This window comes from Papaver somniferum, chromosome 7 (genome assembly GCF_003573695.1).
Source record: "Papaver somniferum cultivar HN1 chromosome 7, ASM357369v1, whole genome shotgun sequence".
Lineage (NCBI taxonomy): Eukaryota > Viridiplantae > Streptophyta > Magnoliopsida > Ranunculales > Papaveraceae > Papaver > Papaver somniferum.
Window position 1 is genome coordinate 60,128,959 of NC_039364.1, and position 23,760 is coordinate 60,152,718.

Sequence of the window (23,760 nt, forward strand, 5' to 3'; positions counted from 1 at the left end):
TTATCACTACAAGAATGAGTGCAGTCATTGATAAAGTTGTGTCTTGTCAACAAGGAGCATTCATCAAAGGAAGATGTATACAAGAAAAGATTTCTCTTGCCTCAGAGTTGGTGAATGAACTAAATATTAGAAGAAGAGGAGGAAATGTTGGATTAAATATTGATATAACACAAGCATATGACTCTCTGAGTTGGGAGTTTTTGTTTGAAACTTTAAAACACTTTGGATTCTCAATAACTTGTATTGATTGGTTAAAGAAGATATTGCAATCTACAAAAAATATCAGTTCTAGTTAATGGAGGCCCAATGGGATTCTTTGATGTGAGTAGAGGATTAAGGCAGGGAGATCCATTGTCTCCTCTCCCCTTTGTAATTGCAGAAGAAGTGTTAAGCAGGAAATTAACTAAAATGGTCCAAAAAGGAGAGATTAGAGCAATGGTGAACAGAAATGGATGTCAACCATCTCACTTACTATTTTTTGATGACATATTCATATTTTTCAATGGGAATAAAAATAATTTAGAGAAGTTAATGCAACTACTACAAAAATACCAACAAGCTTCAGGTCAGGTAGTAAGTAAAGATAAGAGTAAATGCTTTGTGGGTGGAGTGGCAGAACAAAGAAGAAGACATATAGCAGAAATCTTGCAGATGGAATTATCAGAATTTCCAGATAAATATCTGGGAGTAATACTAAAGCCTGGAAGACTTAAAGTAGAGCAAACTTGGGGGACTGTAGAGATGTTACAAAAGTTATTGGTTGGATGGATTGGTAAGATGCTTGCTTTCCCTGCTAGACTAACACTGATAAAGTTTGTTCTATGTAGTACCAATCTATAACATGTCAGATTAGAAATGGCCCAAAACAGTAATACAAGCTTGTGAAAGGATAATAAGAAATTTTCTTTGGACTGGAGATCCAGCAGTTAAAAAACTCATTACAATCAAATGGGATGAAGTTTGTGCTCCAATAGAAGAAGGTGGTCTTGGAATTACAAGACTTGAGGTAGTGAATAAAGCACTGCTGTTGAAACTGTTATGGAGAATTGAGACTAAAGATGAATAATGGACAAGATATATGAAAGAAAAATTTAAAGATAAGAAGGGAGAATGGATAACATCTTACAAGCAATCTTCAATACGGCCAGGATTGAAGTGGGTAATGAAAGAATTTAATGAAGGATATAGGTGGCTGGTGGGTGATGGTTGCAATATATTTGTGTGGAAGGATAAATGGGTGACTTAAAATGCACTAATAGAATCACATCGGATGGATGCATTTGTTATTCAAAATCCAGATATGAGGGTCAAGGATTTAATGATAAATAGTGAATGGAAAATTCCAGTGGAAATGAATGGTATGGTGAATATGAATGAACTACCAAGTATTGGAGAAGGGACAAATAAAAGAATTTGGGTTAATGATATTACTGGTAAGTTTACAGTGGCAAATGCAGTGCAGCTGATCAGGAAGAAATTTCCTACTATTCCTTGGGCAAAGAAAGTGCGGAATCCATGTGTACATTCTTATACATCATGTAATATGTGGAAGATCTTGAGGGGAGCAATTGCAACTGAGGAAAATGTGAGGAAGAAAGGCCTTAGTACAGTCTCAAAATGCTACCTTTGTGGGGATGGACAAGACAATTTGGACCATATTCTATGAAAATGTTCATTCAGTGAACAATTATGGCATTGGCTAGGAGGTAAGTTCAACTTTTTACTCCCTTCCCGTTTTGAAGATGTATTTAACTGTGTTAAGAATAAGAGTTCCATAATGAAGGAAATCGGGTACATCAGTGCATTCACATTGATTGTGGAGGTGTGGTTAACTAGACATAAGAGAATTTATGAAGATGAAAATCCCAATTCTGTACCATTAAACATAAAATTTTGAACTTTACCAGAGAATTACAGATAAGAATGAAAGGTAAAATGCACAACAGTGTATATGACCTGAATGTTTTAATGAAATTTGATATAAGGGGTGTGAACTGGGTGTAGCCACAAATCACATTGCAGAAGTGATGGCTCTAGTGACTTCAGGTGAATGGGCTGTCAACAAACAATTTTTAGATGTGAGTTTCAGTCTTGACTCTAAGGCAGTACTGACTACATTCTCTAATGGAAAGATCCCTTGGATTGTGATTGAAAAAGCGGGGGTCTAACAACACCATCCAATATTTCGCTTAGCAATCTGTATGGACTAACTCCAAAATACTTTTCTAGAGAATCAACTAGACAGTCAGACTCAATCTAGATAAAAGTATCTCAAGGAGTTAATATCTCTCTCTCTTGATTTGATTTTTACTCAAGCTAAAAACAATAGCGAGTCTTTATCAAATACAAGGAATACTTGGACAGTACCAAAGACCAATGTCCAAGGATCAATCAATATCAATCAACAACCAAAGGTTGGATTTCCAATTGATGATCACGAACGCACAACCTGTATTATTTCAATTATATAAAATATAATGCGGAAAAGAAATAACACAGACACCAGAAATTTTGTTAACGAGGAAACCGCAAATGCAGAAAAACCTCGTGACCTAGTCCATATTGAATACACATTGTATTAAGCCGCTACAGACACTAGCCTACTGCAAACTAACTTCGGACTGGACTATAGTTGAACCCCAATCAGTCTCCCACCGATCCAAGGTATAGTTGTACTCCTACGCCTCTGATCCCAGCAGGATACTACGCACTTGATCCCCTTAGCTGATCTCACCCACAACCAAGAGTTGTTGTAACCCAAAATCACAGACTTGATAATAAACATATCTGTCTCACACAGAAAAGTCTATAATCTGTCTCCCACAGATAAACCCTAGGTTTTGTTCCGTCTTTTGATATGAGATCAAGGTGAACAGGAACCAATTGATAATCCGGTCTTATATTCCCGAAAACAGCCTAGATTAATCAATCACCTCTCTATAATCCTTCCTGAATACACAAGCGGATTGTCAAGGAATCACAAACAGTGAGACGAAGATGTTTGTGACTTCTTTATCTTTCCTATCGGAGAACTCTCACGATCTCAAGCCAATCAATCGATTGTACTCCTACGATAGAAGATGCAAGATCAGATCACACAACTACGATAAAGTAGTATCGGTCTGGATTCACAATCCCAATGAAGTATTTAAGTCGTTAACCTGATTTTAGAGAAGAAAATCAAAGGTTAATGGAGATCGACTCTAGAGGGCGCACTAGTAGCACACGTACGTGTGGGGATTAGTTTTGCACAATGCTAGATGTCTCCTTTATATAGCCTTCAAATCAGGGTTTTGCCTTAGTTACAAAGCAATCCTTATTCACTGTTAGATGAAAACCTGATTTATATTCAAGCTAATATTTCTCAACCGTTAGATCGAAAACTTAGCTTGTCACACACACTTGGGTAGACGTTTACTGGGTTCGTGAAAACCATGCCCAAATGTGTACGTGTATGTTGGTTCAACATAGTAACCCAAAAGGTTAACCATATGAGAATTTCATATTAACCTTGTTCTTCTTCACCATAACTAGTTCAATTGACTCAAATGAACTAGTTAAAGAGTTGTTCAATTGCTATGAGATATTATGTAACTACACAAGACACAATTGAAACCAAGATGATTCGATTCCATTGAATCGGCTCATGAACATTATAGCCACGGTTTGCATAAAGCATTCCTTAGTAATTTAATGTTTCATGTTCGGAGCACATCTTTAGATCATAACCTCTTAAGTTCACAAACAAGTTCGCGGACTTAAGTTAATCGGTTGAGTTTTCCAAACTCAGCAGAAATTCTCGGAAAGAGAACTTCCACCAGTTCGCGGATTGGGTTCGCGGACTTAGCACACAAACGATAAGTTTAGCACCATCATTTTTGCAGATCCGTAGCTATAACAATGAGAGAAATCGAGATTCTCGATCATTATTATACAGTGTCATAGTATTATAACATCAAAGTCCAATTGTATCACGACTTTAACAATAATACTACGGTGATATGTATCACTCCCCCTTAGTCAATACTCCATCTCGATCATGGAAACCACTCCCCCTTACACAATGATTCGAAAACTATATGTATTTGTAGTGTGAACTACAATATTTCTCCCCCTTTTTGTCAATAAAATTGGCAAAGGTACAAGAATGGGATCATAATGAAATTTCCACAAGAGACATTTCATGACCAAAAGAAAAATACATACCAACTTAATTTAGATGCAATCTAATAGCCGAAGCTAACAACATTCATCAAGGAGTTTTAAGATACAAGATAACCCCTATAAAATTCCACAGACGCACTCCCCGCAAGATATTACCATTAAGCACAAGTTCAAAAGAACTCTCCCCCATTTGATGTCATTCCCAAAAGAACAACAAGAGCGACCTTAATTTCGAAAGAAAAGAAGGATTTTTTATTGGACACCAAAAACCATAGGAATGATTTTCTATATCCAAAGCTCAACCAAATTAACCACAAGTAAACCCATGATTAATTTAATTGGAATACGCAACTAAATCAAACCACAAAAGTGATCAATTTAATTGAAAGTGATCAACATAAGTAAACTCACAGAGCTACGAATAAGTCAATCACACGGAGATGACTAACTTAACCGTTCAAATACTCAACATAAGGAAAACCTTACGGAATATATGACTATATTAACCAAAGAACATGATAGTGTAGCCTTTCATATACTCAACACAAGAACTTGTGGAATATATGAAAACTCAACTAGATTAATTACAAGAGAACCTATAATTAATCTAATTGGAATACACACAACCAAACTAATCACCGAAGTAATTAATTTAATTATTTTGGGCTCAACATAAGAGAACTTATGGAACCCCGACTAAGTTCATCATAGAATATGACAACCTTAACCGTACATGTACTCAACATAAGAAAGAAAACTTATGGAGTACAAACTAAATAACCAAACTAGTTGATTAATTTAGTTCCTAATGCTCGACATATAGCATCTTAGGGAACAACCAACAAAGCCAAGGTAAATCGACTTAGTTGTAAGGTGCTCAACATAAGACACACAATGGATCCTTCACGGTAAAACATAATAAAATGGATCAATGAAGATCAATACCGTGGATAGCATACAAGGATCTATTCTATTTTCCATCATAATGACATAATAGACTTTATCCTTGTTGAACAAAAGATTTTATCCTATTTTCCATCAAATACATGATTGCATAGGCATAACTTTTGTATATGTCAAAAGTCCATTCGTCCTTCATCAATACGAATACCGATTCATGAACGACTTTATTTTTGACTGCAATATGGGACCTTCAAGTTCACGGACGTAAAAAATACACATCCCATAAAAATATTGCAATATCACAAACCATTAAAATACTGCAACAAATATCATCCTCCAAATATTTTTAGAATTTAAAACCAATAAACCAAAAAAATAAACATAAGAAGATGAAAACAAAATAGCTATGTGTAGTCACAATCTTCGCTATTCCAAACTCTAGTAATCCTTCTCAAAAACAAGAATAAATTCTCATAAGAAGTTTCCTAGGCATCAAGACAAACTCGTAATGCACATATAAGATGATTTTTCCTTAGAGGGTAGAATCAATCTTTTCCGCCCGGATTTACACCAAGAATAGCTACCAAAGGCGTATAAAAATATTTTTACAAAGAATAACATACAAAGTCACGAACGACCGTGCATCATAGTTCACAAAGGATGATTGTCAACATTCAAGAATCCCATAGCAATGTGTACTAATTTCCATTCTTGAACTTCCTTCTTTGTGATTCACCAACAATGTTCTGGTAAAAGACATAAATTATCTTAGAAGAGTATTACTCCAAGAATCCAAGTGCCCAAGTCCAAGAGAAGTGGAACACGTGCGACGAAATGGAGCAAAACACTCAAAAACAAGAGACAGGACAAATACCAATCTTAACTCATCCAAAATCAATAATTATCATCTCCATTTTGAAGAGAGTTCAAAGAGGAAGAGAATGCAAAAAGAATGAGTTCATTCCGAGTTCGGACGAAGAAGTTACGGCCAAGACAAGTTTAATTTTCATGACAAAAGAAGTTTGCAAACTGGGTTTGCGAACTTAAACCCCTGGATTTTGATTTTAAATGATGGTATGCATCCCTGGAATGTGTACCATGAAGTCCAAACATCCCGAACAACTATTTTCAAACCTAAACATATAAGAACCTTAAACACAGATCAAGTTAGGTAGAAATGAACGATAAGCAAGGTACATGGATCATAATAAGTACTTAAGCAAGTAAAAACACAAATATTGCTCAAGTTTATAGACATACCTTTTTATAAGAATTCAATCGAATTCTACAGCCTTACTGAACACAATCTGTGTGCCCCAGTTCTCGTGCTTCCTTTACCGTAACAGGGCATTCCTTGGTGAGGATGCACTTTCAACACAAACAAGTTGTGTTGATATGAACATTGTCTTGCTCACCATGGCACCAAGAGAGAGTTTCTTTCCAGCAACTCTTACATCTTGTAGTGTTGAGAAACACCCAGGGAACTGTTTTTATAAGTCTATCAAAGAACTTCAAGAGAACCCAAAAGGATTTGTGTTTCTGATTTCTTGTTTTCCAACTTATAAAAAACAGTTTCTGCAGATAGTTTTTACTACTGCGAGGGGAAACTCTTTTGATAAACAGAGACATCCTAGCTTCTTCATAAAAGAAGGCAATACTACTATCTTGATATGAAGTATCAGAAATTGAGCAACGAATCAATCCATGCTTTGAGGTGATACACTCAGATGACTGAGACTTAAACTCCTCTTGTAATTCGTTTAGTTTGTTACAACTAATTGGGTTACGCGGAGGAATAGCATTGCTCTCACTGATTAGTAAATCAATATCAACCTCAACATAAATATTATTCATTATAACTTGATTTAGCCTGTCAAGAGATTCTTGCTCTTTCTGGAGGTATAACTCAACATCAAGAGATAAGCTCTCAAGCTTCTTTTCAAGCCCTGAAAACACTTCAATGGATGTTAAACCTGATGGAGGTTTAGATAGAATTTCTTCTACAGATTTAATTAAATCATTCATGGAAGAGAAATCTGAAATCCCTGGATCTGGTGGTGCAATTATTGAGATAACACTACTGTCCATAGAGTCAGATCGCTTACAAACACAGACTTATAAGGTCTTTAATGTGTTTGCCTTCTCTGATACCAATTGAAAAAGCGGGGGTCTAACAACACCACCTAATATTTTGCTTAGCATCTGTATGGACTAACTCCGAAATACTTTGCTAGAGAATCAACTAGACAGTCAGGCTCAATCTAGATAAAAGTATCTCAAGGATTTAATATCTCTCTCTTGATTTGATTTTTACTCAAGCTAAAAACAATAACGAGTCTTTATCAAATACAAGGAATACTTGGACAGTACAAAAGACCAATGTCCAAGGATCAATCAATATCAATCAACAACCAAAGGTTGGATTTCCAATTGATGATCACGAACGCACAACCTGTATTATTTCAATTATATAAAATATAATGCGGAAAAGAAATAACACAGACACCAAAAATTTGTTAACGAGGAAACCGCAAATGCAGAAAAACCCCGTGACCTAGTCCATATTGAATACACATTGTATTAAGCCGCTACAGACACTAGCCTACTGCAAACTAACTTCGTACTGGACTATAATTGAGCCCCAATCAGTCTCCCACCGATCCAAGGTACAGTTGTACTCCTACGCCTCTGATCCTAGAAGGATACTGCGCACTTGATTCCCTTAGCTGATCTCACCCACAACCAAGAGTTGTTGTAACCCAAAATCACAGACTTGATAATAAACAGATCTGTCTCACATAGAAAAGTCTATAAAAGGATAAATCTGTCTCCCACAGATAAACCCTAGGTTTTGTTCCGTTTTTTGATATAGAATCAAGGTGAACAGGAACCAATTGATAATCCGGTCTTATATTCCCGAAGAACAACCTAGATTAATCAATCACCTCTCTACAATCCTTCCTGACTACACAAGTGGATTATCGAGGAATCACAAACTGTGAGACGAAGATGTTTGTGACTTCTTTATCTTGCCTATCGGAGTACTCTCACGATCTAAATCCAATCAATCGATTGTACTCGTACGATAGAAGATGCAAGATCAGATCACACAACTACGATAAAGTAGTATCGGTCTGGCTTCACAATCCCAATGAAGTCTTTAAGTCGTTAAACTGATTTTAGAGAAGAAAATCAAAGGTTAATGGAGACCGACTCTAGCGGGCGCACTAGTAGCACACAGACGTGTGGGGATTAGTTATGCACAATGCTAGATGTCTCCTTTATATAGCCTTCAAATTAGGGTTTTGCCTTAGTTACAAAGCAATCCTTATTCACGGTTAGATGAAAACCTGATTTAGATTCAAGCTAATATTTCTCAACCGTTAGATCGAAAACTTAGCTTGTCACACACACTTGGGTAGACGTTTACTGGGTTCGTGAAAATCATGCCCAAACGTGTACGTGTATGTTGGTTCAACATAGTAACCCAAAAGGTTAACCATATGAGCATTTCATATTAACCTTGTTCTTCTTCACCATAACTAGTTCAATTGACTCAAATGAACTAGTTAAAGAGTTTTTCAATTGCTATGAGATCTTATGTAACTACACAAGACACAATTGAAACAAAGATCATTCGATTCGATTGAATCGGCTCATGAACATTATAGCCACGGTTTGCATAAAGCATTCCTTAGTAATTTAATGTTTCATGTTCAGAGCACATCTTTAGATCATAACCTCTTAAGTTCACAAACAAGTTCGCGGACTTAAGTTAATCGGTTGAGTTTTCCAAACTCAACAGAAATTCTCGGAAAGAGAACTTCCACCAGTTCGCGGATTGGGTTCGCGGACTTAGCACACAAACGAGTTTCGGAAAATCGCAGCTGAAATTCTCGGTCGAGAACTTCCGACAGTTCGCAAACTGAGTCTGCGAACTAGGTTCGCGGACTTGGCAAGCCAATTCCACAATCCTCCCGATTTCTCTTGATCAACAAAGTTCGAAAAACTTCGGTTCAAGGAATACATGGTTATGTAATCTAAACTCTCATTTCAATCATTGAGACATTCTCAGAGGACGCTATGTAGCCGTTATTCACAGACCGATTCACGTCAGAGCAATTCTCAAAGTGATTGAAACTTTTCATGAATTTCATCACTAGGTGAAGATAAACTTGATCAAAGAGAAACGCTTTACCAACACACGATTTCGAGATAAAAGATAAGCAATGAATGCTCAGCTTGAAACATCAAATATGTATGATCTAGTCTATATAGCATACGACTTTTGTCTCATAAGAAGTAGGAGATAGAAGAGATAGACTTTTGAGTGATAGATAAGTTCAAGTCTCCACATACCTTTTTGTTGATGAAGTTCCACGGTTCCTTGTATAGATCTTCGTCGTTGTATGATGAATCGCCATGAAGTCCTTGAGCTCAACTACACTTTTCTATCCTAGTCCGAGACTTAGCTATGTAGGCTAGAAATCAAGACTTATAGTTTTGATCACTAACATTGACAAACATGCTTGAGATAGAAACGCATGCGAGGTTGACCGAGCTATGCTCTAACAGTGATAAATAGATGGAAGAGATTACTGAAAGAAATGAGGAGCATTTGTTTTAAAGACACTTACAGAGAGGCTAATTCATCTGCTGATAAGTTATCTAAGAAGGGTACAACACTAAATAGGGGTGAAGTGATTTATTATGAAGACAAACCACAATTCATTGGCAAGCTGGAGGAAGAAGACACTCCATGTTTCAGATTATTTTAAACTTTTTATGTTGTTAATATTTTTTTTAGTTCTTTTCAGTTTGCTTTGTTGCATTTAAAATTAGTCTTGGCATGTCTTGACTAATATTTTCTTGGTTACATTTGGTTATAAATAAATATGATTTAGAAAGAAAAAAAGTACTTATTAACAATATGCTCTACTAACAATAAATTCTGATATCCATCACCATTGAATAAAAATAACGTTAAAACATTTATCAAGAAATACGTGAGACGATACGAAATTACTCACTGGGCACCAATACTTGTCACCGTCACTATGGTCCACTTATATAATTGTTAACCAATCTAACTAAGTTTGGTACTGTTTTTTTTCTTTAAAAAAAAGTACTTCGAAAACATATGTATAGCAATATTTTTTCATCCTAGTGTTTGGTAAAGATTTCATAAAGTGTTTTTTATGCAAAACACTTCCAAAATCTATCAATTTTAAAAGTGAAGGAGAAGGAGCTTTTAAAAGCTTCAAAAGCAAATCTACGAGTTTCTTTAGGAAGGATCTGTATGTCACCACCAGGTCCGCCACCTTTAACATCTTTATGAACATATGCTATAGAGAATGCTCTATTTTAAGATTTTTCTCCTCTTCTAAGTCTTTTTGGTGATTGAATACTCAGTTTCTGTATCAATATCAAAGGAATTCAATTAATATTTGTAAAAAAAAATATCAAGAAATCAATTTAAGTTATAGGAAATTAAGACTCACCATGGAAGGATATTCGATGATACGAAGAACTTTATCGCCACGTTTATCAGACCTTGGATCTTGACAATTTTCTTCACGACAAAGGTTATTTGACGTTACGATTTGCATGATTGGTTGCAATATATGTTGCTTTTTATAGTTGATGTTTTTCTTCTTCTCGTTTGTTGTTTTTAATTAGGTTTAGGTACAAATTTAGGGTTTGTTGGTTTTCTACTTATTTGCTTGATTTTAAGATTTGTCTGCTAATAAAAATAAACAGGTATTTGTTGTTCTTCGTTTTTGTTGTTTGTTCTACAATGATGAAGCGGGTCTGTCTTTGTTCTTCCATTATTTTTCGGGAACAATTTTGTTGTTCTATGTTATTTGTACATGACGATCTTGTTACTATTAGTTTCATTATTCAAACACGAAAAATTCATTATGTAAGTTCTTCCCCCCACCCCACCCCCTATTTTTTGGTCGTTGATGGTGGTGGTGGAGTTGATTAAAAAATAGTGTGAATTTTATGTGGTTAATATGAGTAGTTTGGTATAATTTAAAATAATATATCGACCAGGTCCGAGTTAGTGAGTCGACTACGATTTTCACTCTCCTCAGATCCATTTTTGTTTTTCCTTTAACAAAAATCAGTAATTTTACTTCATTTTACCTCCCCTAGCATGCATTTCTAGTCCAGTTAAAAGTCTATATCCCCCAGTAGATCCATTATATAGCCCAAGGTTTGAAAAACGGGTCACGACTCAGATCACGGGTACTAGGCGTGACCATTATGACGCGTTTTGACGGGTGTGAGCACGTTTTGGGAAGAAAAAAACGTTATTTAGAGAAAAAACGCGTTTTTTGTACTTTTTTTTTTCCATAAAAACGCGCCTTATAACAGTTAAATAGAAAATAAAAAAAAAGATGATCTGAAATTCCTATGTAACGGTTATAACGTGCGTTAATACTCCCTTCGTCCCTAAATAGATGACCTATTCATTTTTAAATTTTGTCTCACTAATAGATGACCTATATCATTAAAAAATGGGTATTTCTAAAACTACCATTTTAATTGATTATTGTTAGTATAAGAAATATCTATAATTCGATAGTCATGTTTATATTCCTTACGTAGGTATTTTAAAAGGCTTTTCACTATACAAATTACGAAAATTTGATAAAAGTTTGATAAATGATCTGGTGTATGTCCAGTACAATTTGAAGTTGGAGCAACAACGAATTAAATGTAAGGCTGCACAAGGTCCGGTACGACCCAGTTTTCTTATGGAACTGGTCCCTGTACCTGGTGTTGACCGGTACCTCATTCTGTGGACCGGTACCTGTTCCAGACCGGTACCAGTTTTTTACCTGATTTTCAAACACACATTAACATACAATTCAACCAACAAAATTATCAAAATATAATACTGATTGTTCTTAAATAAACAAAGGTTAAAACAAGTTACATACTTAAGTTCAAAGTTCAACATTACAAAATAGTAGAAACAACACTTAACTTCAACATTACATAAGTCTGCGACAAGAAATGAAATGCAATAGGCAACAAAAAAGGATGGGGGATTTCTCAAACAATGGCATTGGATGCACAACCTGCACTTGCAATCCTAGGCCACAAATCCGCACATCCTCTCCAATAAGGCCAGTGATAGCACAACCTCACCCTGTGTGTATTATAACCACAAATAACAAGCAAATACATAAGAAGTTAAGAACTCCAGTTGAATTTCTGTTTCTTAATTACTTTCTGTAGATTGAATATTTTTAGTCCATTCATTTCCATACATTACATGACTAGTAGCAAGACAGCAAGATAGAACAAGATAAAGAAGGTTACCAACCTTCCATTTCTTAGCAAGGAATGGACTTCAAGCTTTTAGGAGATTTTCAATTATAACTACAACAGGCAAAAAAAAGATAAACAAGAAAGTAAGTACCAATACAAGAAAAGTAAGTACTATTAAAGAAAACAAGAAAGAAGAAAAACTAAAGTAAGTACCTGCCGCATCTTCACCATCATCATCAGGTACATAATCACATAGAAGATCAAGAGCAATGGGTTTTTGTAAAAAGCTTTGTGTACAGAGCAATGCCTCAACTGTCTTTGTAGATAAAGAAGATCTCCATGGAGTAAGCACGCGCTTCCCGGTGCTAAAAGCTTATTAGGAGGCAACTAAATACACATGCATGGCTAATATATCTCTTGCCATATATGACAGTACCTTATACCTATTTGCATTAGCCTACCACCAAGCCAATATGTCAAAGTCGTCATCTTGATCTATTTCACGCATTTTACCATCCATCACATCTGTCAAGTACCTATCTAACTCTGTTGTTCTTGCTTCTTCAAAACAACTTGGGTTGTCCCAATGTTGTCTCTTCCTTGATTGAATTCTAGATTTCAAACCTTGAGATTGCACGCTAACTGAATTTGCAACTACCGGAGCAGCACTATATGACCCATCCTCATGAGTTGAATACGCTGACTTATACTCTTCAAAGAGTTCCTGAAATTCTAATTTCACATTTCTCAAAATTCTTTGAACCTCCCACGAATTTTTCTCAAACAAACAGTTAAGAGTAAATTCCGGCCCCTTTTGTTTCTCTATTGGATCCAACAGTTGAGCAAAAAACATAACATAATTCATTCTTTCATACACACCTCAATACTTATGGTACTTGGTAAACATAAGACGAGACATACGTGCAATAAAGGGATCTGATGCTACATTATTTTTAAATTCAACTAATTGTTCATGGATGAGTACCAATTCCCATAAGAAAGTATGAGTAGTGACTTGTGTAGAAGTAGAAAAATTGATAGTTGCATCGAAGAATACCTTTAAACACTTCACAAGACCTCTAGCATATTTCCAATCTTCTTTATAAGGAGCATGTATCTGTTTCTTCTTATTCTTTTTTGCCTTGTTCTTGCCTGTTGGATCTAACTCCTCAACCTCTTCTTCCATATCCTCAACATCTTCATTTTCTTCCATATCCTCAACCACTTCTTCCATGATATCATCACTAGCTATAGCTTCATCAATATCAACATCACTAGCTAAAAAAGATTCCTTATTTTCCCAAAAATAAACTTCTGTCGAAAGTCCTTATTAATCTGTGCGAACATTGCAAAAACTTATTCATATATTTCAGCAACATCAAACATCAAGTAAGTGCTATTCTGGGTGTACAAATCTAAAGTCAATGCTTTCTTGTAATCTACCTTCACTAGGGAAGCACATTGTTTAAATTTTTCATACCTAGAAGAAGAACTAAGAACATATTTTACAACTAACCTTATTCTTTTAACTGATTCATTAAAGAGCCGTACTACATCTTTTATGACAAGAGCAAGAACATGTGATGCACACCTCACCTGACAACAAATAATCAAGAAAAATTAGTCAGTTATAGCATTGCAAAGGGAGTCCTTATATTCGAGAGATCAATCTATAAGACTCCGGCCTAAACCAAGTCAATGGCCGTTCCAGAGTCAATTCGGTCGCAAAGAGGGAGATGGGTTGATCTGTAGGAGGGAAGCTGAGAATTGTGTGGGATCAATGATGATCAAGGATTGTGGATGTGTTGCAGGTTTCTGCAATTTTTTCTATGAACTGATGAGTTTGACTAAGTTCTGGGAGATTGATGAATTCTTGAGAGTAATTGCTCAAAAAATTCTGTGTAGACGAATGTTGTTGTCAATCATGGAATCATAGACTTATTTATATTGTCAGAAGGGTAAAACCTTGATCCCTGTAAGTGTAACGGTTTCTTGAGTGAAAGAGTGAAGAAGTGGGAAATCGTGGTGAAACCAATTCCAGGTCGTGCGGAGACTTGGTTAACCGTTCACCCACTATTTTTCTAACGCCTTCAACCGTTTGCACGACTTACTCACATTTCTCATCGTGGATGAATCCACGTGCCTTAGGCCGCCAGACCAAAACCCTAATTGATATCCCCACATGTGACATGATTGATGTCTCACGGATCGTGGAGTCTGCATGACATACATGTATTTTATTAGTCTTGTTGACTGATTAGACACTGAGTCTAAGTTTTGTTGAATCGAGCATGAGTGATCGAATTCTCGATGGCTCATGGTTAGACGTTCTTAGATATTGCTCGTCTGAGCAAATATTGTAAATTCGAGAAACTGAGCATATAGTTGAATCAATATTTGAGCAACTGAGCAAGTATTTCTCAGTTCGACGAATGACTGATAAATTACTGAATATTGATAGTTGGATCAATATTCGAGCAACTGAGCAAGTGTTGCTCTATTCGACGAATTATTGATAAATTACTGAATATTGATAGTTGGATCAATATTTGAGCAACTGAGTAAGTATTGCTCAATTCGACGAATTATTGATAAATTACTGAATATTGATAGTTGGATCAATATTCGAGCAACTGAGCAAGTATTGCTCAATTCGACGAATTATTTACTGGTGACGTGACCCAAGAAAATATTAATTAAAATATCGGTAAACTACCGAATATTATATAATTAATCCAGGTGTTGATTGTGGATCAACATAAATTTATTAGTGTTTGAACTTGTTCAGAATGATGAATTCGTGGAGCGTTTGTTCGAAACCCTAATTTTTGATCAATTGTTCGTCAATTGATGAATTGCTGAAAATGGTTCATGAGTGATAGAGGGACCGACCACATGGGATGATGTACGTCCATGTATCGCACAAGTGCTCGAGTGAGCATGCACCAGGGTCCTTAGTTAGCCGGTTGGTGAAAGAATGATGATTTAAATGCCGGTTTCATCATTTATTGAAATAGTGCTCGATTGAGCATTAAGTGGTAAAACCTAATTATGGAAAAGTGAGGGACCGACCAAGAGGGCATGAAACCGGTCCTTGGTGGTCATGGGACCGACGGATGGTCGTTTGAACAAATTCCAAGTTGGTTGGAAAGAGTTTGGACCCAATATGAGCAATTGAGCAAATTAGGTCAAAATTATGAGAATGTGTGGGACCGGCTCCTTGCAATCCTTAGGGCCTGCCTTGGTCGGTCAAGGAAGCATGCCCGTGTAACCATAATGTCCGTGTCTCAGTCCTGAGAGTTTTGGTATTTTCTGATGTGCGTTTGAGCAATATTGTGGATTTTCAGAAGAGTTTAGTCTTGACTGAAATTCTTGATTTTTTGCTCGAATGAGCGTGTGTGCTCATTTGATCAATATTTTGTGAATATTAAAATGAGGATATTTTAATATTCGTGTTATTGTGAATAGCTTAGCCGGTCGTGTGACCATGTTGACCTTTGGATTTTTCGTGGTTTTAGCAATATTTGAGAAAATATGAAGAAAACATGATTTTTGCTCAAACTGAGGAGTTTCATGAGATGAGAGAAATAATAATTATGAAAGACTAGGGATTGTAAGGTGTGGGACCGTCCACAACTAGGGCATGTCCGACCGACTAGGTTGCACGGTCCCGCAACAACTTTCCCTATTTTTATTATTTTTCATGAAACCGTGAAAATATAGAGAAACCATGAGTTTTGCTCAAACAAGGAAAATTGCTAGAATAAAGGAGTTTTCATGAGTTCATGAAAATAATAGAATAATTAAAATAAAGGATAAGATTGTGGGGGACCGGCCACGGCGGCATGACTGGCCGGCCGGTGGGCCCGGGCCCACAGGCACCATTTTATTATTTTAATAATATTTTCTCTCTCCCATTCTGTGTAGGATTCCTCATTTGTCCATATTTTTGAATGCTCATTCGTGCATTTGGGTGCTCGTTTGTGCATCATTGTTGAGTACACTTGCACCATTTTATGGGGCTTACTCAGTGATGGTTCAGATGCCCGATTGTTGAGTATTTATTACTAATCTATGAAATTAAGTGGAGAACGATTCATGAAACTGAGTAATAAAAGCGAGTAGTTATTTATTATTAATCCATAAGATCAGTTGTGGATTCGACCATGAATTCAGAATAACAAAACGAGTATTACCATTCCATGGGATCGTGGATTCGACCATAGAATCGGAGTAATAAAAGTAGTTATTACCATTCCATGAGATCAGTCGTGGATCCGATCATGAAATCGGAGTAATGAGATTATCCATTACCATTCCATGAGATCATCTGTGGATTCGATCATGAAATCGGAGTAATGAGATAAAAATAGATTATCTTCTAGGAATTCAGTGGTGAATGTCACGGTAGAGTTGATCTATTGCAGAATGGATATTAGCCAGTTAAAGCGTCATCATATCCATTCTGAAAGGTGCATAGTCAGGAAACAACGAGTGTTGCCGAAGTCCTAAAGGCTGTTAGAGCATAGCTCGGTCGACCTCGCATGCGTTGCTATCTCAAGAATGTTTGTCAATGTTAGTGATCAAAACTATGAGTCTTGATTTCTAGTCTACATAGCTAAGTCTCGGACTAGGATAGAAAAGTGTAGTTGAGCTCAAGGACTTCATGGCGATTCATCATACAATGACTAAGATCTACTCAAGGAACTGTGGAACTTCATCAACAAAAAGGTATGTGGAGAATTGAACTTATTTATCACTCAAAAGTCTATCTCTTCTATCTCCTACTTCTTATGAGACAAAAGTCGTATGCTATATAGACTGGATCATACACATTTGATATTTCGAGCCGAGTATATCTCGCCTATCTATATCTCGAAATCATGTGTTGGTAAAGCGTTTCGCTTTGATCGGGTTTATCTTCACCTAATGACGAAAGTCATAATGTTTCAGTCACTTTGAAAATCGCTTTGACGAGAAATAGTGTAACAACTATATAACGTCCTCTAAGAATGTTTCAATGGTTGGAATGAGAGTTTAGGTCTATATAACAATGATGGATATAAGCATTGTATGGAAACACATATGTGCACAAGTCCTATTCCTTAATCCGAAGTTTGCGAACTTTGTTGATTGAGAGAAACCGGAGGAATTGGCTTTGCCAAGTCAGCGAACTCAGTTTGCGAACTCCGTCCGCGAAATGACGGAAGTTCTCTTGCCGAGAATTTCTGCTAGGATTTTCCAAAAACTCGTTTGCGTGTTTAGTCCGCGAACCTAGTCCGCGAACTGGCTGAAGTCTCCTTGCCGAGATTTTCTGCTGAGTTTGGAAAACTCTGCCGGTTGTCTTAAGTTCGCGAACTTGTTTGCGTACTTGAGTGGGTTATGATCTAAAGATGTGCTCTGAACATGAAACTTAAATTACTAAGGAATGCAGTATGCAAACCGTCGCTATAAAGTTCATGAGCCGATTCAATCGAATCGAATCATCTTTGTTTTAATTGTGTCTTGTGTAGTTACATAAGATCTCATAGCAATTAAACAACTCTCTAACTAGTTCATTTGAGTCAATTGAACTAGTTATGGTGAAGAAGAACAAGGTTAATATGAAATGCTCATATGGTTGACCTTTTGGGTTACTATGTTGAACCAACATACACGTACACGTTTGGGCACGATTTTCACAAACCTAGTAAACGTATATCTCAAGTGTGTGTGACAAGCTAAGTTTTTGATCTAACAGTTGAGAAATATTAGCTCGTTTGCGTGTTTAGTCCGCGAACCTAGTCCGCGAACTGGCTGAAGTCTCCTTGCCGAGATTTTCTGCTGAGTTTGGAAAACTCTGCCGGTTGTCTTAAGTTCGCGAACTTTTTTGCGTACTTGAGTGGGTTATGATCTAAAGATGTGCGCTGAACATGAAACTTAAATTACTAAGGAATGCAGTATGCAAACCGTCGCTATAAAGTTCATGAGCCGATTCAATCGAATCGAATCATCTTTGTTTCAATTGTGTCTTGTGTAGTTACATAAGATCTCATATCAATTGAACAACTCTCTAACTAGTTCATTTGAGTCAATTGAACTAGTTATGGTGAAGAAGAACAAGGTTAATATGAAATGCTCATATGGTTGACCTTTTGGGTTACTATGTTGAACCAACATACACGTACACGTTTGGGCACGATTTTCACAAACCTAGTAAATGTATATCTCAAGTGTGTGTGACAAGCTAAGTTTTTGATCTAACGGTTGAGAAATATTAGCTTGAATCTAAATCAGGTTTTCATCTAACGGTGAATATTGATTGCTTTGTAACTAAGACAAAACCCTGATTTGAAGACTATATATAGGAGACATCTAGCATTGGGCAAAACTAGTCCCCACACATCTGTGTGATACTAGTGCTCTCGCTAGAGTCGATTCTCCTCTAACCTTTGGTTTTCTTCTCTAAAACTAGGTTAACAACTTAAAGACTTCATTGGGATTGTGAAGCCAGACCGATACTACTTTTATCGTAGTTGTGTGATCTGATCTTGCATCTTCTATCGTACGAGTACAATCTTTGATTGGCTTGAGATCGTGAGAGTTCTCCGATAGGCAAGATAAAGAAGTCACAAACATCTTCGTCTCACTGTTTGTGATTCCTCGACGTCCTCTTGTGTATACAAGTAAGACTGTTGAGAGGTGATTGATTAATCTAGGTTGTTCTTCGGGAATATAAGACCGGATTATCAATTGGTTCCTGTCACCTTGATTTCATATCTTAAGACGGAACAAAAACCTAGGGTTTTTCTGTGGGAGACAGATTTATCCTTTCATATACTTTTCTGTGTGAGACAGATTTGTTTATTATCAAGTCTACGATTTTGGGTTGCAGCAACTCTTGGTTGTGGGTGAGATCAGCTAAGGGAATCAAGTGCGCAGTATCCCGCTGGGATCAGAGGCGTAGGAGTACAAATATACCTTGAATTAGTGGGAGACTGATTGGGGTTCAACTATAGTCCAGTCCGAAGTTAGCTTGGAGTAGGCTAGTGTCTGTAGCGGCTTTATACAGTGTGTATTCAACCTGGACTAGGTCCCGGGGTTTTTCTGCATTTTCGGTTTCCTCGTGAACAAAATTTCTGGTGTCAGTGTTATTTCATTTTCCGCATTATATTGTTTATCTTTATAATTAAAATTATACAGGTTGTGCGTTAAAGGTTAATCGATTGGAGATCCGACCTGGTGGTTGTTGATTTCATTGATGAACACTTGGACATTGGTCTTTGGTACCGTCCAAGTTATTCCTTGTATTTGATAAAGACTCGCTATTGTTTTTAGCTTGAGTAAAAATCAAATCAAGAGAGAGATATTAGCTCCTTGAGATACTTTTATCTAGATTGAGTCTGACTGTTTAGTTGATTCTCTAGCAAAGTATTTTGGAGTTAGTCCATACAGATTGCTAAGCGAAATATTGGGTGGTGTTGTTAGACCCCCGCTTTTTCAATTGGGATCAGAGCTGGAAACACGGTAAACCTGATAAGTTTGTGTTTGTTGTTCCTTATAAATTGTCCTATGGGAAATTTCTTTGGAAAGCTTGCTCCTGGCATCTGTAACGCACGCCAGAATTCCTTAAAGATTGTTCAGAGATTGTTATGGTTAAAACCTCTGGTTTCTCATGATAATCTTACTTCATCTAAAAGGGGAGATTTAGATGTTAAGATGCAATCGGAAGGAAAAAATAAAAAGAAGGAAAGGTTGTGAAAACGTTCAATACACTCAAGGATATGGAACCTCACTAGATTAACTCTTGATCTCTATGAGGAATACTATCGTGATGGATCAATTGATAAAGATATGTTTAAAGCGTTCGAAGGCGTTTTTAAATTCTTAGAAAAACTTAATTCTGTTAAGTCTAAGAATCATTCCGAAAAGGGTTTCGTACGTGTTAAATATGTTAATATTGTACAACCCAGAAATCAGAAGAATCCTTCTTCTAGCCAGAATAAACGAAGGATAGGAAGCTCTAACTGCCCTGACTATCATCATTATTTTGATTATACTACAGGGACTGTTCACACTTATCAACCAGACGTGTCGCATGAGAACTCCTTTGCGTATTATGCCTCTTGGTAACAAGGTTGGCATTTACCCCATTTGTACATATCTTGAAGTGGGGCAAGAAATGGATTGAGTTGTGCACAGTTGTGTTGTGCTTGGTTAGCTTTCTATTGCTTCTGTTATCTTTCACATGTATGTTGGTTGCATACCTTTAATGTTGAAAGGGCTAAGAAAATCCCATAAGTCTTGTGGGTCACGGTTCACGTTCAGCACAAGCCCGTGAATGAGGAATATATATATATATATATGGTCCGCGTACCTTCTCCTTCCTCATCTTTCGTTCGCGTACGTGAACCAGGGTTTGTGCTTCTCCACCATTAAAGCTTCTTTGAAGAAATCAAAAGGAAGGGTGTTTGAGGTTCTCTTCAAGTAAGTAATTCCCTCTGGTATATCCTTTTATGATGATTTCTAGGAGCATGAAAAGGAGTTCAAAAAGCTCAAAAAACCCTAGCTTGAATTCTCCTTGTGATCAAAATTCTCTTAGAATTAGGTTTGTGAATGATTCTTGTGCTAGAACTTTTGATAGGATTGCTTCCAAAGGTTTTATCCTAGAAAAGAAATTGGAAACCTTTAGTGTACATGAAGAGGATTTAGCTTGCTTCAAAAAGTTCAATCTTGGGAATATCTTTAATGGCCTTGGTGAAGGTTTTGATTCTCTAACAAGGATTTTCTATGCCAACATTCATGATGTTGATTTTAACAAGATGGAATTCAAATCCATGATAAAAAGAGATAAGTTTCTTGTTATTAGAGAGTTAATTTCAAGGGTCACCAAAATACCCTTGGGCAATGTATGGTTACCTAGACCAAGTGATGAAAGTCCATCATATGATGATATCTCTATTGGACTTTGTGGAAAGAAGGTTGTTTGGAGTCAAGGAAAGTTTCCTACTAATGATATTAGTATTGCTCTAATGGAATTTGGAAAACTCGGTATCTCTAACCTTTGTCCCTCCATAATTGAGAATTCTTGGTGGAGTTATGAGTTTGCAGAATTGGTCTTCTTCCTTGCATCCGGTAGTACAAATCTTGATATTTGTGGTTTTATCATCTTTCAAATGATGACGATGACTTCTCACATCAAGATGTTAGGCTACTTTTGTTTGATAAGCCAAATGTTCCGTGATCGCGGGCTTGATTTTATTGGAAATTCTCTTGGGATTCCCAAACTTGTTCGTACATGTACCTTTCGGCGCATAAGGGAAAATGTTCGCAAGCGACAAAAAGGTACTCCTCTTGATGTTGAAGACCCTACCACCTTGAAGTTTGTTCAAAAGGTTTACAAGGGTATGTGAAAGGTAAATGCAAGAGTAAAATGCTTAAAATATCAAGTGTCGTTAATTGGAAGCAAGTGTCCCGAGCTCAAGGAAGAGTTGGATTCAATTCAAGCTACTTGGAAATTGTCCGATGATGAAGGTGATGAGTAATGCATCTTCTTATATTCCTAGTATATCTTCTTTTTGGAGTAGTTGGAAGAATAACTAGCGTTTTCAATAGCGAAGATTGTGACTACACATAGCTATTTTGTTTTCATCTTCTTATGTTTATTTTTTAGGTTTATTGGTTTTAAACTCTAAAAATATTTGGAGGATGATGTTATTGCAGTATTAATCTTTATTCTTTTGTGATATTGCAATATTTTTATGGGATATGTATTGTTTGCGTCCGTGAACTTGAAGGTCCCATATGTCGTCAAAAGTAAAGTCGTTCATGAATTGGTTTTCGTATTGATGAAAGGACGAATGGACTTTTGACAAATACAAAAGTTATGCCTATGCAGTCATTTATTTGATGGAAAATAGGATAAAATCTTTTGAGTGACAAGGATAAAGTCTATTATGTCATTATGCATATAGTGATCGAAAGATAGAATAGATCCTTGTATGTATTCCGCGGTATTGATCTTCTTTGATCCATTCTTTTTGTATTACCGTGAAGGATCCATTGTGTGTATTATGTTGAGCACGATACAACTAAGTTGATTTTTCTTGTTGTCTTTGTTGGTTGTTCCATAAGATGTTATATGTTGAGCATTATGAATTAAATTAATCATCTTGGTTGGTTATTTAGTTATTTGCTCCGAAAGTCTTCTTTTCTCGAGCAAAACTTTTGACAATTAAATTGATTACCTTCGTGATTAGTTTGGTTGTTTGTATTCCAATTAGATTAATTATGGGTTTCTTTTAATTAGTCTAGTTAGGTTTTCATATATTCCACAATTTCTTGTGTTGAGTATATGAACGGCTATACTAACTATGTTCTATTGGTTGATGTAGTCGTATATTCCGTAAGGTTTTCCTTATGTTGAGTATGTGAACGATTAAGTTAGTCATCTCCGTATGATTACCTTAGTCGTAGCTCTGTAAGTTTACTTATGTTGAGCACAATCAATTAAATTGATCAATTTTGTGGTTTGATTTAGTTGCGTATTCCAATTAAATTAATCATGGGTTTACTTGTGATTAATTTGATTGAGTTTTGGATATAGAAAATCATTTTCCTATGGTTTTTGGTGTCCAATTAAAAATCCTTTTTTTCTTTCGAAATTAAGGTCGCTCTTGTTGTTCTCTCGAGAATGACATCAAATGGGGGAGAGTTCTTTTGAACTTGTGCTTAATGGTAATATCTTGCGGGGTGTGCGGCTGTGGAATTTTATAGGGGTTATCTTGTATCTTAAAACTCCTTGATGAATGCATTTAGCTTCGGCTTTATGATTGCATCTAAATTAAGTTGGTATGTATTTCTTCTTTTAGTCTATGAAACGTCTCTTCTCGTAAATTTCATTAGGAACCCGTTCTTGTACCTTTGCCGATTTTATTGACAAAAAGGGGGAGAATTAATGTGTAGTTCTACTACATATACATATGGTTTTCGGATCATTGTGTAAGGGGGAGTGGTTTCCATGTGAGATGGAGTATTGACTAAGGGGGACTGATACATATCACCGTAGTATTATTGTTAAAGTCGTGATGCAATTGGACTTTGATGTTACATAATAATACTATGTCACTTATAATAATGATCGAGAATCTCGATTTCTCTCATTGTTATAGCTACGGATCTTCAACAACGATGACGCTAAACTTACAACCTTTGGGATCATTGGAGTACTTGGAAGGACGAAGATTTCAGGGAACGTTGAAGATTAGACTATGGAATAGGATCCACTAAAGTTTATCTTTTTTTTATTCCATATGTATTAATAGTTTTGTCACTAAAATTGACAAAGGGGGAGATTGTTATAGCATAGCTCGTCGACCTCGCATGCGTTTCTATCTCAAGCATGTTTGTCAATGTTAGTGATCAAAAATA

General features: G+C 36.3%; 1 protein-coding gene across 1 annotated transcript; it reads left to right on the forward strand.

Annotated features, from left to right (window-relative positions):
- The first annotated feature begins 306 nt into the window (after positions 1 to 306).
- LOC113294679 lies at positions 307 to 840 on the forward strand. Its single transcript, XM_026543060.1, has one exon. It carries the CDS (start codon positions 307 to 309, stop codon positions 838 to 840), a length of 534 nt encoding a protein of 177 aa, XP_026398845.1.
- The last annotated feature ends 22,920 nt before the right edge of the window (positions 841 to 23,760 follow it).

Coding starts and splice junctions, on each gene's coding strand:
- LOC113294679 (XM_026543060.1), top strand. CDS start 307: ATGGGATTCTTTGATGTGAGTAGAGGATTAAGGCAGGGAGATCCATTG.